This window comes from Neofelis nebulosa, chromosome 4 (assembly GCF_028018385.1).
Source record: "Neofelis nebulosa isolate mNeoNeb1 chromosome 4, mNeoNeb1.pri, whole genome shotgun sequence".
In the NCBI taxonomy this organism is placed as follows: Eukaryota; Metazoa; Chordata; class Mammalia; order Carnivora; family Felidae; genus Neofelis; species Neofelis nebulosa.
The window spans coordinates 80650405-80668779 of NC_080785.1; the positions used below are offsets into that span (position 1 = coordinate 80650405).

The 18375-nt window shown below is 36.2% G+C and overlaps 1 protein-coding gene and 1 pseudogene across 4 annotated transcripts in view; one reads left to right on the forward strand and one right to left on the reverse strand.

Annotated features, from left to right (window-relative positions):
- SEMA3D (semaphorin 3D) overlaps nt 1-18375 on the forward strand; it is a 201247-nt gene that overhangs the window by 103063 nt on the left and 79809 nt on the right. For all 4 annotated transcript variants that reach the window (XM_058725243.1, XM_058725244.1, XM_058725241.1 and 1 more), the window contains exon 4: nt 11032-11094. In XM_058725243.1, coding sequence (XP_058581226.1) covers nt 11032-11094 — 63 coding nt within the window. The remainder of the gene's footprint in view (nt 1-11031; nt 11095-18375) is intronic.
- LOC131511218 (U6 spliceosomal RNA) lies at nt 4345-4443 on the reverse strand (annotated as a pseudogene).

Below are 18375 nucleotides of genomic sequence, written 5' to 3' on the forward strand. Positions count from 1 at the left end.
AAATCATTCCTCTTGAAACTCATATGTGTCAAAATTAAATATTGTATATAAAATGTTCAAAGAATTGCTATGTTAGCTAAGATCTTTTAATGAGCCCAACAAAAATCTATTAGCTAACCTTACAGTGTTCAAGGAAAAAGCAGTATAATACTTAAAATTTTTCTGTTTAAAGTAATTTATGTTTGTTTTTAATGCAAAAAAAAAAATACTAACTATGTTTCTGGGGAAAAAAAGAGAGTTTTCCTATGGATTTTAAAGTGAAGGGGAGCACCTGAGTGGCTAAGTTGGTTAAGCATCCGACTCTTGATTTCGGCTCAGGTCATTATCTCACCATTCATGAGTTCAAGCCCCACATTGGGCTCTGTGTTGACAACATGGAGCCTGCCTGGGATTCTGTCTCCCTGTCTCTCTGCCCGCCCCCTCCCCTTGCTCTCTAACTCTCTCAAAAAAGTAAATAAATTAATTAAAAAAAAAAAAAACCTGAAAAAGCAATGTGCAAAAGCAATATATACATTATATAACCTACATAAGGTAGCTGCATATTTTTGCGGAATAACTTAACACAACTTAATCTTGCCTTGCTAAATTTTAGGTCCCCACATTTGCTTCGGAACTCTACTCTGTTGGTTACTTAAACACAAAATAATCAGAATTATTTTAAAGGAAACACTGGATAAACATAAAGGTAAAAACACTTAAGCTAGAAGCTGGACACTTTAGGAGGATCTTTTTTTTTTCTTTTTAGCAGACTGTTAATAAAGTAATTCCATGTTTGTAAATGTGACCGTTATTTCTTTCCACCTAACAGTCATAATGCAGTTTTTTTATATTATTTTTCTCCTTATTTAGCATGAAAACTCAGTATGTGATTATGAATATTAGGTTACTTGAAATTGGTCAAACTGTGCGTCTATTTTTAAGCACTTATATTAGGAAAATAACCAAGCTAAGTGAGTTTGTAATTTTAAATATAATAAGTTTTAGTGGATCATTTAAACACCCTTCTCTGCATAGCATGAAAAGCACTTTGTTATTTCCCTTTCCTCACGGAAGTCTAAAACAAGAGGGTTTTCATACATGAAGATCCTGTACTTGCTTGCTTTACGTTGAGTATAAGCAGAAATGCTTTTATAAGTCACCATGACCTTCTGACTCCAATTCTATTAACTCACATCATGGCTGAATAAGACATTCCCATTGAATGCTTTACCTTGTATATTGATTCTTTGTGGAGAAAATCTCAGAATAAATAACTTCTCATTTAAAAACAAGTTATTGATAGAAGGAAATTGTCACCTTTTTTATTCTTAGTTAATGCTTGAAATTAAGAAATTATAAACACTTGAAAACCATGTGGACATCCCAATAAATTAACTTTTGGTAGACAGCCCCCTGCTTAGTTTCATGGTGATTAATCTGTTCCTAGTGCCTGTGGAGCACATGCTGTGTAGTAACCACAGAAGTAAAACAATCACCCCGTTCATGGATGTGCTGGCTCCCCAGCCTGGGTGCTGATGGGCAGGTCCCATCTGGTCACTGTAATGGACTGTCAGGATGTTGTCAGACTGCTCAGACCCCTGCCAGAACTCTGACAGGAACTCTTTCTCTGTAATTTTAAGGCAAACTCTGCAGATCACTTTTCAATAAGTATCGAGCTTACTACGTATGTGATATGGTGCCAGGTACTAAAAAGGGTACAAAGTAGAAGAGTGTTTCTTGTCACTCAAGATCAGTAGTCCCTAAACTCCACTGAGTCATATATTACTTAAGAAGATAATGAAGGCTGCGGTCCGTTTTCCTCACAGAATTATAAAATCTATCCACAAGCATAACTGCACTCGAATTCACATGTAGCTGCACCACAAATTCAAAATTACCAATCCATTTGTGGATTTCTTAAAATTTCTTTTAGGTAGTATGATACGATAGCACCCCTCTCTCTTTCATAATGCATGATTATTGAGCTCCTACTATGTTGCTAGCACTCTTCTAGACGCTGGGAATCTAGTAGAGAATAAAACTGGTGAGGTCTCTGTTCTCATGGTGCCTCTGGTTTCTAAAGGGAGGGTTTGATGGAGAAGAAAAAAAAGGAAGCAAATAAGAAAATTAGTATTAAGTGTTGTTTAAATACTGTGGTGAGAATCCTGAAAAAAAAAAAAAACCTGATGAACTTTCTTCCTCTCTCCCTCCCTCCCTCCCTCCCTTGCTCCCTTGCTTCCTTCCTTCCTCCCTTCCTCTCTTTCTCTCTTTCAAGTTTTTGTTTAAATTCCAGTTACTTAACACACAGTGTAATATTAGTTTCAGGTGAACAATATGCCGATTCCACAATTCCATACATCTCCCGGTGCTCATCATGACAAATGCACTCCTTAATCCCCATCACCTATGTAAATCAACCCCCATCCACCTCCCCCTCTGGTAACCATCAATTTGTTCTCTATAGTTAAGAGTCTATTTCTTGGTTTGCTTCTCTGTCTCTGTCTCTCTGTCTCTCTCTCTCTCTCCTTTTCCCTATTTGTTTGTATTGTTTCGTAAATTCCACATATGAGTGGATCATGTTATTCGTCTTTCTCTGACTGACTTAATGTGCTTGGCTTAGTGCTCTCTAGCTCCATCCATGTTGCTGCAAATGGCAAGATGGAAAAAACTACTTTAGTTGGTCTTCAGAGAAGGTGAAATGGGGAGGTGATAGTAAAGCAGACATTATAAGAAGGAGCCATCCAGAGGAGGTCAGATGTATTCCAAGTACAGCAAATTCATTCTGCGGTTAGTAGTGAGATAATATTTGAAAGCACAACATTAGCTGCTCATGGGCATGAAGTGGGGACTCAAACTTACATTTTCAATTCCATTGCATTTCATCAATCTTTATGCCCAGGAAAGGGTCCCAAACTAAATTTACTTGCGAAAAGAAAGTGGCAGATGGATATGATAAACACAAGTGTATTAAAATTCAGAGACGTCGGGTGGAAGAAGGCTAAATGTGAAAGAGGCTTTACGCTGAGTCCTGAAAATGCAAAGAGAGAGGCAAGTCTTGCCCAACTCTTCATGGAGGAAGCTACATGGGCAGATCATGCCCAAACTTGAGAGTTAAAACTTCCCATTCATAACAGTTTCTACCCCAGCCAGTTTCAATAATGGAAGCTCTACTTTTGGTGCTGTTGTCCTTGTTTTTCAGTACTTCACTCTATGAGCCAGATCTCTTACCTCTTTCTGTTCCTGGAACCCAGAGCTGTCTTTGCTCCCTTGGTTGATCAAATCCTTTACCAGACGGCATTTAGAGCAACATATTTCCAACTTTGTTACAACCATTCAAAAACTTGAATCCTGTTCTTTGATAGAGATGCCTGTCTGCATTTTTACGGCTCTGAATTTTTGTCCTTAATTAGGTTTTTTGAACAAGTTGTAACTTCCCCTTCTGTGTATTCCTTTCAGTTTGGGCATCTCTGAATTAGGCCAACGGCCACTTGACTGACATTGCGCTTGCTAACTTGAGTCAATTAAATTGCTTCTCCTGGGGCGCCTGGGTGGCGCAGTCGGTTAAGCGTCCGACTTCAGCCAGGTCACGATCTCGCGGTCCGTGAGTTCGAGCCCCGCGTCAGGCTCTGGGCTGATGGCTCGGAGCCTGGAGCCTGTTTCCGATTCTGTGTCTCCCTCTCTCTCTGCCCCTCCCCCGTTCATGCTCTGTCTCTCTCTGTCCCAAAAATAAAAAAAAAATGTTGAAAAAAAAAAAAATTTAACAAAAAAAAAAAATTGCTTCTCCAAAGATGTAACAAAGAGCAGATATAATTAGAATTTCCTTAGGATGTTCTAGGCCTTATCATTATTTGAATGTTTTTGTAACTTGCCTAAGATTAAATAATTAAAAATAAATTGCCTGACATTTTCACCTTACTAAATGATAACTGTTAATGAATGATATGAATTATGAATGAAACCATTATGGTTAGAGACATTGCAGTATTTACTTGTGAGTTTCTCCAACCTGTTTGTATCCAAAGTGAAGTAAAACTCCTTCAAAAAATGAACAAACAAAAAACATTTTGGATTTTGGATAGAGATAAGCAAATAAAATCAATATAGGATAATTAGATCATAGGTGTATTTTTAAATTCATGCAGCTCCCATTATATTTTCATAAGAAAATTAATATTGAATCTCTTTTAAAAATGTGTTTAAAATGTAACTTGGTAGCAGATGAGCATATGCAAAGTGACACTGAAGAGAATTTTTATTTCATTAGAATGGTCCCTTAGTATACTGGTAATCTACATTCTCTAACTCTCAAAGAAAAAAAATATATTTATACATGTATATATTCTTACTCTTACTCTTTTTTTAAAAAACAACATGGAACACTTCATGAATTTGTGTGTCCTCTTTGCAAAGGTACCATGCCAATCTTCTCTGTATCATTCCATTTATTTTTTTAATTATTTTAATGTTTATTTTTGAGATAGAGAGAGACAGACAGAGCACGAGTGGGGGAGGGGCAAAGAGAGAGAGAGAGAGACACAGAATCCGAAGCAGGCTCCAGACAGTTGTGCTGACAGCTCAGAGCCCAATGCGGGGCTCAAACTCACAAACCGCGAGATCCTGACCTGAGCTGAAGTCGAACACTTAACCACCTAAGCCACCCAGGCGCCCCATCTGTATCATTCCATTTAGTAAATGTGTTGCCAAGTGAGTCCTATATATATATTAGATACTAATATATATATATATATATATATATATATATATATATATATATATTAGACATTAATATTTGATCTTTCCAAGTGTAACCTACAAAAGTGAATCCTTCGGAAATGTTTGATTTCAATTGTGAAATGTTATGAAAACAACGTATATATACTAGCATGGTTAAATCAGTAGATTATAGAATATGGAGATTGACTTACCAGACATACTTGTTTTGAAATGTTAACCAAGAAATTGTGGAGAGATTTTATAAATTTTATAAATTTATTTACTTCCGTATCCCAGAGTGGTTTTCTGTTATTAAGTTGACCTATAAGATTAGCACTCAAAATAAAATTAATTTGCGACCCCCAATTATTTAGTAGTTCAGTTAGTAGTTATACCCTCAATAATTATGTTGAGAGAAATTACTGGGCTTATTCGGATCTTCAGAAAAGATGTTTGCTTTCTGATGTCTGTCCTCCATGTGGGTAGAGAGACCAGTGGTAAGCTTTCTACATATTTGAAATCCTTGATATCTAAGCGCCAGGCTTCCGAAGACTACTCCCACCAAAGTGACAGCCTTACAACCTGACTGTGGTACATCATACCCCATTAGTTGTGAACGAGTGCTCTGTGGGAATATTTCAGAACAATTAATATGGCAGTTACGCAAGTATCATCTCTGCTTTGGTACATCTCTGTCTGATAAATGAAAGAAAAATATCCTTGGGTAACTTTCTGAGGGAGTAGTACAGTTGCATCAGCTTTAAGGGATAGGGGTACGTGTTTTGTTTGTCCTGCTTGTGCCGCTTTTAGTATGGCATGACACCGCATGGACCATGTTCTCAAGTTCAAGGAGATGTATGTGTCATTTTATTGCTGATAAATTCAGAAGTCATGAAATTGTTAATAACCACTGCTTCAAAGCTGTTCACATTACCTAATTAATGATCAAGAGGGCTTTTATAGATTTTGTGGACATTGTATTTTAAGGGTACTGACTGGGCAACTGAAATAATTTCAGGATCTCAGGTATTTCTTGGGCTTTTGTGTAAACCGTGCTTAAACTTAGGGGCATCTGGGTGGCTCAGTTGGTTAAGTTTCTGACTTCAGCTCAGGTCATGATCTCGCGGTCCATGAGTTTGAGCCCTGTGTTGGGCTCTGTGCTGACAGCTCGGATTCTGTGTCTCCCTCTCTCTCTGCCCACCTCCACTCATGCTCTTTCTCTTTCCATGTCTCCCTCTTTCTCTCTCCCTCTCTCTCTCTCAAAAATGAATAAATGTTCATTTTTTTTGAAAACCATGCTGAAACTTGGAAATATTCATGAAATATGTTGTTCTATAGTCAGAGTTAATATCTCTCGCTAGATGTATCTGTGTGAATCTCTCCCTTCTCTCTGTTACCCCTCTCTGTCCACCTACAAACACATGCACAATATACCATGTGCACACGTATGCACACAGACATACACACCACACACACGCCCAGATATGCACATGCGCATACACAGTTTGTCCTTAAAAATACAGAATTGGCGGAAGGTTTTTCTATAAATAGACACAGATAGAGATGGATATGTCACAGTATTATGCCACTTCAAAAGATTTTGAGAAACAAAAATGTTACTTGAACATATTTCTGCCAACCCCATGTAACTATGTGGCTTGTTGGTAGTTTTTATTTTTTGTTTTGCTTTATTATATTTTTAGGTTGCATTAAGTGAAATTTTGCTTCTTTAAATTCTTTACAAACAAGGAATTAAAAGGAATTTTAAAAAATGCTTTATTCTAATGACTAGGTGGCAAGTAAAAGAAAATCCCACCATAAATCATAATTAAAATGATAGCTTTTAAATATTGGCACGACTACAATGATTCTTTTCTCCCCCCTTTTAAGTAAATGTTTCCAGTCTGGAAGACAATCAGATATCTCCTAGGTTGTTGATATTAAGATAACTCTTTTTGTGATTTCTGAATTCTTGAGAGCATTGTATCAAAATAAGGCAGTATATAATCTTAATGAATCTTTATTTTAAAGGCTTATGTTATCTTAAAAAGTAAAATTATCTTTGTGATACTATCTTAGAATTACTCTTCAATAATAATGATTAAAGGATAATTTCTATTTTTAACAGGGCCTAGACTTTATGGGATTGAAGGCGAATGATGAAAAGTGAGATAACATTCGGGGAAAAATATCCTCTATAAACAAAGATTAAAAGATTTATTAAAATTGGTTTCTGGAGCCCAACGAATTCTCAGTGCTTGAGTATCTTTGTGTAACATTTACCCACTAATCAAACACTTGATTCTCTGCTGCTTGTAATTTTAGTTTTATTGCTTCATTAGCTAGGATGACACATTTCAATTTACAATTGCGTGACTTACAATCAATTCAATTTACAATTATATGACTTACAGTTAATAACTGAAAATGTACAAAAACCATGAAAACATCTTTTAGAGATTTGTATTCCTTTGCAAAGAGGGAAAATAAATCTGCAGTTACTAGTGTCAAATCCTTAAGAAAAAAGTCAGAGTCAAAACTATTAAACCACACTAAGCTATTAAGCGCAAGTGAAAACAGTGGTTCAAAAATAGAGACCTGTATCTTGGTCTGCCCTTGGGGCCCCTTGGATGCTCCCTGAGCACAGTTTCCATCTTCTGAGCTCTCTGCTCACTTTGTATCTCCCAAGAAAATGTGGTTACCTTATCTGTTTACAGAACTATCTTCCTGACTCAATGCCACACCTTGCCCAGCATACAGAGGGCCTTTGTAATTATATGTGTAATGAACAAATAATTTATGAATAGTACTTACTCTGTGCTGACTTTGGAGCTTTCATGTAGATTGCAAAGAAGTTATAAAGATTGTTTCCACATTTTGTCACTCTTTAACTCACTTTTGAAGCCCCTACAAATATATGCAAAATCAATTTTAGAAACATTTATGTCATGACCTACTTTTTAACTCAGTCACTCACTCTACTGGTTCAAGGTAAAAAAAAAAACAAACCAAAACAAACAAACAAACGAAAACCCTGTGATAATCTTTCTCTTCTTTATATCTTATTTACTTAATATAGAAGAATTTTATATTTTCCCTTTTTTAATAGACTTTATAACAATAAGATATTTAAAGTTTATTTGTTTGTTTTGAGAGAGAGGGAGGGGCAGAGAGAGAGGGAGAGAGAGTCCCAAGTAGGCTCTACAACTGTCAGCGCAGAGCCCAATGCAGGGGTCGATCTCACAAACATCCATGAAAGAAATCATGACCTGAGCTGAAATCAAGATTCAGACACTTAACCGACTGAGCCACCCAGGTGCCCCCTCAATAAGATATTTAGATTAGAACAAATATCCATAACTATCTGTTCTAAGTTTATTTCTGAAATGTGAGTGAATTTTACCATCATAAAAAAAAAAAACAGAAAAGAATAGGATTTGACATATTGAAAGGACTCAAAGAAATATTCATCTTGACTAGAGACCAAATAAAATGAGCTAAAGATTAAACCAATTGACAGATGGTGGATATGCATTCTGTGTACCTTCTATTTTCAGTCCAATGATACAAAGTGATACTCTGTAAAATCACTATAATATTCTAGATCAGCATGTTTAGAGTTGCAGTTTAGCGAGAGATTGTTTGCACAAAGTGAATATACCTGACAATACTGAATGAACTGTAAAAATAGCTCTGATGGTAATTTTTTTAAAAATGTTTATTTATTTATTTTGAGAGAAGGATAGAGAGCAAGGGAGAGGCAGAGAGAGAGGGATATAGAATCCCAAGCAGGCTCCACACTGTCAGCACAGAACCTGACATGGGGCTCAAACCCACGAACCATGAGATCATGACCTGAGCTGAAATCAAGAGTCAGATGCTCAACTGGCTGAGCCACCCAGATACCTCTAAGATGGTAAATTTTATGTTACGGATATTTTATCACAATTAAAGATAATAATAAAAATGAATCATCGAAGAAAAAAATACCTTGAGAGAGGATACATTGAGCTCATAGGTCCAAATACAAAGCAAAGTTACTATAAATTCAAGATGACACCTTTAAAGGAGAGGAGAAGAACAGTGGCTTCAGTGTTTCTGCTACTAATGATTACAAATAAACAAACAATTAAAAAACAACTGGAAGAAGGGAGACTGGGTGGCTCAGTCGGCTGAGTTTTCGGCTCAGGTCATAATCTCATTGTTCCTGGGTTCAAGCCCAGCGTGGAGACCCATGGAGGGCTCGTAGGGTCTCCATGCTGACCGTGTGGAGCCTGCTTGGGATTCTCTCTCTCCCTCTCACAGCCCCTCCCCCATTCTCTCTCTCTCTCTCTCTGTCACTCTCTCTTCCTCCCTCTCTCTCTCTACCTCCCTCCCTCTCAACATAAATACTTTTACTCCTCTTTCGTTTATTTATTTAAGACCTCATGATTCTGGGTGGATGATTGACTGTTGTCTTTTGGCCTATGCATGGCCCGTTTTGATTAATTTATTTACTAACTTGAATTGCTTAGTTATTTTAAACTATGCATTAAATACCCGAAAAGGCACCATCCAGAACAAAAGCTAAGATCTCATAAATAATCTGTTTCTTACCACCAATTTGTCTTTTTCCTTCCAGTCTGGGACAACCATTTTTTCCTGAATGCTGTATTCATCACCCCCTAGTTTTCATTTTTACATATTTATTGCATCTACATATATGACAAAAGTGTCTATTTTCTTTTAGTTGTTTTTGACATTATTCTAAGTGGATCATTCTGTTTGTAATTTGGGGGACTGTACTTTTTTTTACCTAATAGCAAATTGCTAAGATCTGTCCATATTATTTTTTATTACTGTAGTCTATTTATATTTTATGGACGGCTACTCTTCAGAATTGTGTGAAAGTATAATTGCCGAGAATTAAACCAGTTTGGAATAAATAGCATCTTTAGGTCCTTATTGTGAACCACATCGAGTTTAACTCATCATTTGATCCTACTCCCGGTCAGCCACCCTGTCTAGGTACACCTTAGGCTTGCAATTTGCAGCATGTAATTTGCAGCATTTACTTCATTTAAAACTCTTAGTTATTTTATTGAATTTGTCTAGTACGAGTTTGAGTGGTATTCTCTGTTCTTCTTTACTCAGAGACATAAAACCCTGAAATCTCACAATGAAGATAATACCATATAACCGTTTGTGACTCCTGAGTCATTTGTGAGTTCCAGGCTTAACAAGGCTTTTTCAGTGCATTCCCTCAGGATATTTTCTTTTTTTCCTTGCCTATTAAAACATTTTCAGCTAACATTGGTGAGAAACATAATAAAAGTTTATCAGAGCTCTTGGAATATATATATATATATATATATATATATATATATATATATATATAATAAGTAACTCAGAATTTGCTTTTCTTGTTTCTTCTTGTCTGTAGCTTAACAGGGAGCATTTCTTTCTTTAAGCTAATGGAGTAAAATAACTGTTTGAAACTTCATTTGCAAAACCTTCTTGACAGAATTCCTAAACTTTGTTAAAAACAAAAACAAAACCTTTGTAATAAATTCAAGACAGTTAAAGCATGATTAAGAGCTACGAACCAAGGGATTTGCTGACCTTGTCCTTAATCATTTGCCCAGATAATAATTATTATATAGTGGTGGAGACCCCCCTACTTCAGGAGACGGACTTTGGATCATATTTTGGCTTTGCTGGTGACTATGTTCATGGCCTGTGACATGTTATTTAGTGGCTGTGTGAATAAGTTTTCTGATGTGAAAATGAGGAGAGTAAGTCCAGCCATCTCATAGGGTCATTGTGAGATTTCAGTAAGATGAAGCATGTATAATATTTAACTAAGTGAAAGATGCGTATGAGCTCCGCACGCGTTAAATATTGCCAGGAAATCCACACTGGTCTTTGACTTGGAGTGATAACTTTTGCTTGTAACCAAGTGCCGTTTTCCAACATTCGCTGCACATGTTTATAATGCACCACCACTCTGAGTGAGCACAGAAAAACAGCATAAATAAAATCTCTTACTTAAACAGATGCGAACCTGAACTGCTGACACCACAATAAGATTTTATGGCCTTCTCAACATAACTTATCTATTATTAAATACATTTGAAAAGAAATTAGAAGATATAATATGCAAATACATAGTTCGGTAGTTCATTTTATTTTTTTATGGTGGCTTTGGAAAATATTTAAATCTCAAAATTCTTACATCATATCTAATAACATGCCCATAGTTTGACATCCACTCTTCAGCTTCACACACTCATTTTCCTAATTAGAATTGTAAGGTGTTTTAGATATTCAGATTCTGACACACTTTGAAATGTCTTACAGATTTATTGGCCCGCTGCGAAGGAACGAGTGGAATTATGTAAATTAGCCGGGAAAGATGCCAATGTAAGTACGAGACTTTAAAACTATCTTTGTTGAACTGGTACTGATATGATAGTAAAATTTTTATTGGATTTTATTGAATTATTGGAATCAGTGTATTATTTTTAAGACTGCATTAATATTCTCTATAAAGATTAAGAAGATATAAAATATTTTTTTTTTTTTTTAATTTTTTTTCAACGTTTTTTATTTATTTTTGGGACAGAGAGAGACAGAGCATGAACGGGGGAGGGGCAGACACAGAATCGGAAACAGGCTCCAGGCTCTGAGCCATCAGCCCAGAGCCTGACGCGGGGCTCGAACTCACGGACCGCGAGATCGTGACCTGGCTGAAGTCGGACGCTTAACCGACTGCGCCACCCAGGCGCCCCGATATAAAATATTTCTACCTTGCCAAAAGGAATAACACTATTCTTAGAAATTTAGAAATACAGGACTTTCTGAAGTGTTAATTGTAAGTATTATTATTTTCTTCACATGAATCTCAGAAATGCACCTAAAACATTAAAAATAGATCGTCAGAAAATATTATATTTCTAGGATTTTACATTTGTCATTTATATGCATGGATTTTGGAAATGCACACAAAATCATGAGGTTCTGAAGCACCATAAACACACAATTGATACTTAATTTAATTTGGGTTACAATTAAACTTATGGCCTCTAGAAGAATTTCAAAAGTTGGCATATTAAGAAAGATTGGGTGAAATGAATGGCATAAATTCTGGAATAAGAACCAGAAGTAATGTACTCTAAACTTTACTTAAGCATAATCATATGACGTAACCTATAAAGGATAAATAATGGAGTTCTAATACAAACTTCTGGTGTAAACTGACTTATGGACCAGAGAAAACCCTTAGATACATGTGACTAACCTAGTTGCTTTGTGTGTGTGGCCAGGAGGTCCTGTCCGAATTGCTTTTGCACTGTCCACAGTGTTCTGCGTTCTCCTCCGCACTGCATTGCCTGTTCTATCTCCACCAGTAACAGAAGAGGGCTGGGGCTCTTTCTGCCTCTTCTCAGCAAAGGGTTCTGATTCAGGACAGATGCTCTGTGTTCTGCCCTGACTTCTTATACTGTGGTGACAGGGAGAATTGCTCACTTGCTTGCTTTCTTTTTCTTTCTCTTCCTCTTTCTTTCTTTCTTTCTTTCTTTCTTTCTTTCTTTCTTTCTTTCTTTTTTGATTTTTTGTTTTTGACAAAATAAATCGCTTCCTGAATGCAACTCAAGGTGAAAAGAGGTTCGAAATCTTGAGCAGAAACATGGATATCCTGAGGCTTCCTTTACAGTATTCTCTAATGTTGCTGTAAACACAGTAATGCAGGGGTGCTTTGCTGAGCAATGCTTTATATTTAATTACAATTAATAGTGTGTGTTATATATAAGAAAGCATAATGAAGTATAAAAATTCTCACTTGATCAATGTGATAAAACAACATGACATATGATGCCTAATATAATTACGAGAAAGCTTAGAAGACTAAGAATTTGAGACAACTGGTTTGTTCACCCATTTTGTTTATTCAACAAATACTTATTAGAGTGTAAATATGTCCATAACAATATATATGAAAGGATACAGTATCTGCTATCATGGAGTTTTTAATACTCAGTAACAACACTGCAAAACAAAATAATCAAAACAACAGGAAGGAAAACTTTTGATTATGCCTGACTTTGTATTCCTTTAATGTTAAATGTGGTCTTTGCAGGCACATTTATGTTAATAGAAATATATCAGGGGGTGTTAGCAGCAAATGCAACAGGAAACAGCTGTCACATTTATTTTACTTGAAATGAAAAAGATCAAACTATTCCAAAATATATTCTTCCTCCCATGTCTCTAATCTCTTCACCCTGTTCACTACCCTACTGAGCGGGTGCTCAGCTCTGCAAATCCTCAATACTTTTTTTGTATTTGTGGGGAAAAAAGATGCAGTATTTATGAGAGGCTTCAAAATTAATTTAATAACAATAAGAGCATGCCATACACAGGATGAACACTAAAATATTTTGTATTTTCCCAGTATTGACTGCATGAAAAGGGGACAATAGGAAAAGGGTGGTTTAAATTTCCTCCAATAAACTAATGTCAATATTCCCATGGAGCAGATGAGGGGTAAATACTCAAGGTCAAACAATCAGTGAAGGTTTCAATTGTGACAGTGTTCTTATTTCATTATGTTCACTACTCCCAGTTATATAGTAACTCAGTTGCCCTTATTATTAAGTTAAAGCAAAGGGTGATAAACTTTTCAGGAGGTGGGATCCTAGAGCATATACGACCCAATATATGGAACCTATCCTTGCAGTTGAGTTGTATTTGGGAGCTAGTAATCACCTCTAACCTTGAAGCACACCTACTGCTACCCCGAGATTAGAGATATGGGAAGCTTTTCCCTTTGTACTGAAATCTGTAAAGTTTGATGTTGAATCATGTGGGGATAATACAAGTCTTTGCCTCCTTCTTTTTAATCTGTCACTGTAAAATAATATATTTTAGAATTACTAAGAATAGCTAACACTTTTATAGCACTTACTATGCTCTGGGAACTGCTTTCAATGCTTTATAAGCCCCCTTAATCCTTTTAATCATACTAAATGCAAGGTTTTACTGTTTTCTACATGAAAAGACTGAACCCAGAAAAAGTAAATGGGTTGCCCAATATCACATCTAATAAATAGTGAAACCGTGAATTGAATCTAGAAGTCTTGCCCCATAGTCCGTGTTCTTACTTATACAACACTTATACATTCAGACGTGATCTACACGTCTGAATTCTACATATAAGGTCTAAAAACCTTACCCCTCAAACTGTACCCCTCAAATCACTTCCCCTTCAATATCCCGTAATAGAGCCTCGATTTACAGCATTGCATAGATTTCAGCCAACAGAAAACTGAGGCAAGTGTGTGGTTTTATTGACCTCTTTTACTGCCTTTGGCATTACCCTCTCTCCTCCCTTCTCTCTAGTAATTTTTACCTACTTCCCAAGAGTGCTTTTAGGATTAACAAGTGTTTGGAAAGACTGTCCCTTTACACAAAGGTACTATATAACTGAAAAATAGTGAATTATTTACCATAATGAAAGTTAGCTAATTGGGGTGGGGATGGAATGGAAGATGTGGATACAAAAGAGAACTATTCCCCTTTCTTGACCAGTCTCCAGTTTAGTCCAAAGAAAGGAAATAGTGGCAGGAAGCTATTTGATAGCATTTTGTTTCTGCTTAGAATATTTTTCAAAAGAAAGTCACGAAAAAAGTGTCTTTGGTCCTGACTATAAAGAGTGGAGTAAACAGCTCAATCCAGGCAAAAGAACACACAGGATGTGGGCAGCCTGGGTTCTGTTTGTCATCTTAACCCTAGAGGCACACAACCTGGTCAACAGAGACATTACGTAGAATTCAAGGATCTTCCATGGGTAACGTCCTATGATTACATTCTTTCTTCTTTTTGTGAAAGAACATCTAAAAGTGAAACAAAGTGCTCATTGTAGAAAGTTTGCAAATTACATGGACGTCATCTGTAAATATCTCCTCCCCCATGAACATTACCCAGAGATAGCTGGTGACGTTTTGATGTTTATTCTTGTATCTTATCTATTTACTATTTTTCAGAATGAAATCATTGTATACATAGTCCCTTACAACATTTTTTTTTGCTTCGCAAACTGCCATGAGCATTTTCCCATGTCATTAAATTCCTTTTTATAACACTACTTTTAATAGCTACACTGCATTCCTTTATATATTATTTCATCAATCCTCTATTGTTAGAAGTTTGGTATATATCCAGTTTTTAACTTTTGTAAGTGATGCTTCACGTGAAAAATCTTATACATAAATATTGTGAACATCTTTGATTACTGAGTAGAATTAGTGGTCAAAGGACATAATTTTTTTTTAGGATATAAAAGTTTTTATGCCCATCACAAAATTACCCTCCAGAAAGTTGATGCCTTTGTGCCTTAACCAGCAATGTGTGCTGGTGAGAGGATATTATTTTACCCTACTCTTGCTAATAGTGGGTACAACGTGTGGTTAATATTTAATGCTAATACGTAAATGAATAAAATAAATGTATTTCATCTTGGCCAACAAAAAGACAGTTATTTTTGTTATTTTTGCCTGAAATTCTTCCATTACTAGAAGTACTAAATATTTTATGTTTGGTAGGATATCATATCCCTATAATTTGTTCATTTTTAAGTTTTAGTCTTTGCCTTTTCCTTACTGGTTATTTATAGATTTTTAAGATATATATATTGTTGTATCATATTATTATACATATTTTCCAGAAAAAAATATATATACAGTTTATTATTACTTTGTGATCCCCTTACATAGAAAATATTCTTTTCCAGTTATCCTATTTGGTCTGTAGACTTTTGAATTTTAAATATTTACCATTGAGCTATAGCTACTAAATTTTAAATGTTTAAATAGGCATCTCTCTCTCTCTCTCTTTCTTTAAAGTATTTTATTTTGTCCTGGCACTACAGCTAGTTTTTGCTCTGTAGAAATTTCTACTTTGGATCTTCCATTTTTAAGAGAGAAATGTGATATTTGTATTTTCATGTATTTATTTTGAGGTTTCAACAACTAATGAAAATATTTTCAGCACTGTAAGACCTAAACAGTTACCTGTGTAGACTGGGTTCTATTCTGAGGTCTTTTAGACAAACCTGACCTGTAGCATGTGAAAAGACTATACTGATGACCAAAATATTTGATGATCACTATTATTCTGCAAAATATACTAAAAGTGAAAACAAACCAGATTCCTAAGTCATGAGTGTCTTTCCATATGTAACCTAAATAAGTTAAAATTGGCAATTATAAGTTAGTTATCAGAAACATATATAAAGCTATATTAGATTTAATTGGACTATATATAAGTCTAGAGAATTATAGTTACTGGATTTCTGTTTTCTTTTTTTTTTTTTTTTCAGGTGTCTAGGGAGAAACTCAAATTCCAAGTGCTGACATGTAATACTAATATATATTAGCTTTTTCTTCTGAGTATTAATTCAGTATTATATTTGTCTTACTTATTTAATTACATATATACGAATAAATGTATATGTGAGGTAAAATATTGAAATGTTATTTGAGAGAATTAGAAAGTTGATACTAGTTTTAAATTTTCTGTTTCTCTTTTTCTTCCAATGGCAGTGTTGGTTGGAGGGAAGGAGAGTAGGTGGGAAGAATAAGGAAGGAAGGAGAAATTCAATATTTTTCCAAAGTTGAGTATATTACTCACTTAATTGAATTGTTTGTTCCCATGTGACCACCCTTGCAGTTGTGGGGAATAGCTGACAAATTAGCCAGATTTCAGGGGAAGTTAAAAAAGCTGCTTCTCAAAGTTATCTTTCTTCATGCCTCACAGAATTACGCTACCATTAATAGCCGTGCAGGTTGCTAAGTGAATTAAATCAAGTTAATCATTGCTCCTGCTATTTAAGCAAAACTTGATCTTGTAGGATCTTTGTTCCCAGGTTTCTTTTCCCTCAAGCAACCCAACCCTTTTCATTGCCTTCAGGAACTACCTTCTATCAACTTCACTACTGAACACTTTGAGCAGAACTGACTTTTTCATAAAGTGTCAGACAATTCAGGACTCATCCATAAATTGTTCTATTCTATGTCAGCCCAATCTGGGATGCGGGAGGGATTTCATAAGTAAATCACTGCTAATATCTCACCAGGTCAGATACTAACATAGTAAGTTACTTTCTAGGACTGGCTGCATTTTAATAAAGTACTCCTACACAAGTTCAAGGATGTGAAATATTTCAGGTGTGATTCTGTCTCCTCTGTATTAAACTTCACCCTGGCTTATTAGCCTTTTTGAAACAATTGCTATGTCTCTCATAGTCCCCAATCTTTCTGACTCTATAATTTATAATCTGGAAAGGGAGTTAATTTATTTTTTATACAAATATGTATGTCAGAATCTTGTAAAATTACTGTCTTGGTCAGCGTGGGCTACTATGACAAAATATCGTAAACTAGGTGGTTTAAACAATAGACATTTATTTCTCACAGTTCTGGACGTTGTTAAGTTCAAGATCAAAGTGCAGGCAGACTTGGTCCCTGATGAAAATTCTCTTCCTGGCTTGCAGATGGCCATGATCCATCATATCTTCACATGGCAAAGAGAGAGAGGGGAGGGGGGAGAGGGAGAGAGAGAGAAGAGAGTTCTTCCTGTTCCTTCTCATAAGGGCACTCACTAATCCCACCATGATGATCCTACTCTCCAAAAGCTAATTACCTCCAAAGACCCCACCTCCTATTACCATCTCATTGAGGGGCTTAGGGTTTCAACCAATGAGTTTTGGAGGACACAAATACTCAGTTCACAATTACCCTCTAAATTCTATGACTGTTCGTAAAACTGAGCTTTTTAAAAAATGATGAAATAATGGCAGTGAATCCATCTCTCCTCACTCCAGCAGTGTAATTCTGTTCTTCCCTTTCCTGTGGACTGTTCCTTGTATAGATCTTACCTTGCATAAATCTCTTTGTGGGGGAAAGATCAAGAAATAAAAGTCCCTTCGGTGAGCATGAGTGAGCCAAATAAAGGCCGGAGAATACTAAAACCTGACATCCTAGTGAGGAAGCCATCGTACACCTTATCTGGTGATCACAGACATTTTTTCCACTTTTTGTCTTGGCTGTTCTCATCTCTGTTATTTGTTCAAAATCATTAGTGTGGCATATGTACTGTTGGAATTAGATTTGCATTTGAGATTGCCTAACATGATATTAAAGAACACGAAGCGAGTCCCCTATGGTGCCTTTGTGCACATAGAAAATAAGTTCTCTCCATCAGACACATTGATAGAAAGGTGGAAAACTGACACAATAGGATTTTGTTAAGCAAGGCTATTTGCTAGAAAACTATCTTAGTGAATTTAAATTTTTCCTTTCTTAGGGGTGCCTGGGTGGCTCCATGGGTTGAGCATTACACTCTTGATTTCAGCTCAGGTCGTGATCCCAGAGTCGTGGGCCCGAGCCCCACGTCAGGCTCTGCACTGAGATGGAGCCTGCTTAAGATTCATTCTCCTTCTGTCCCTCTTCGCACTCACACACTGTCTCTGTCTAAAATAAATATTAGAGGGGCGCCTGGGTGGCTCAGTCGGTTAAGCGTCCGACTTCGGCTCAGGTCACGATCTCACGGTTCGTGGGTTTGAGCCCCACATCAGGCTCTGTGCTGACAGCTTGGAGCCTGGACCCTGCTTCTGATTCTATCTCTCCCTCTCTCTCTGCCCCTCCC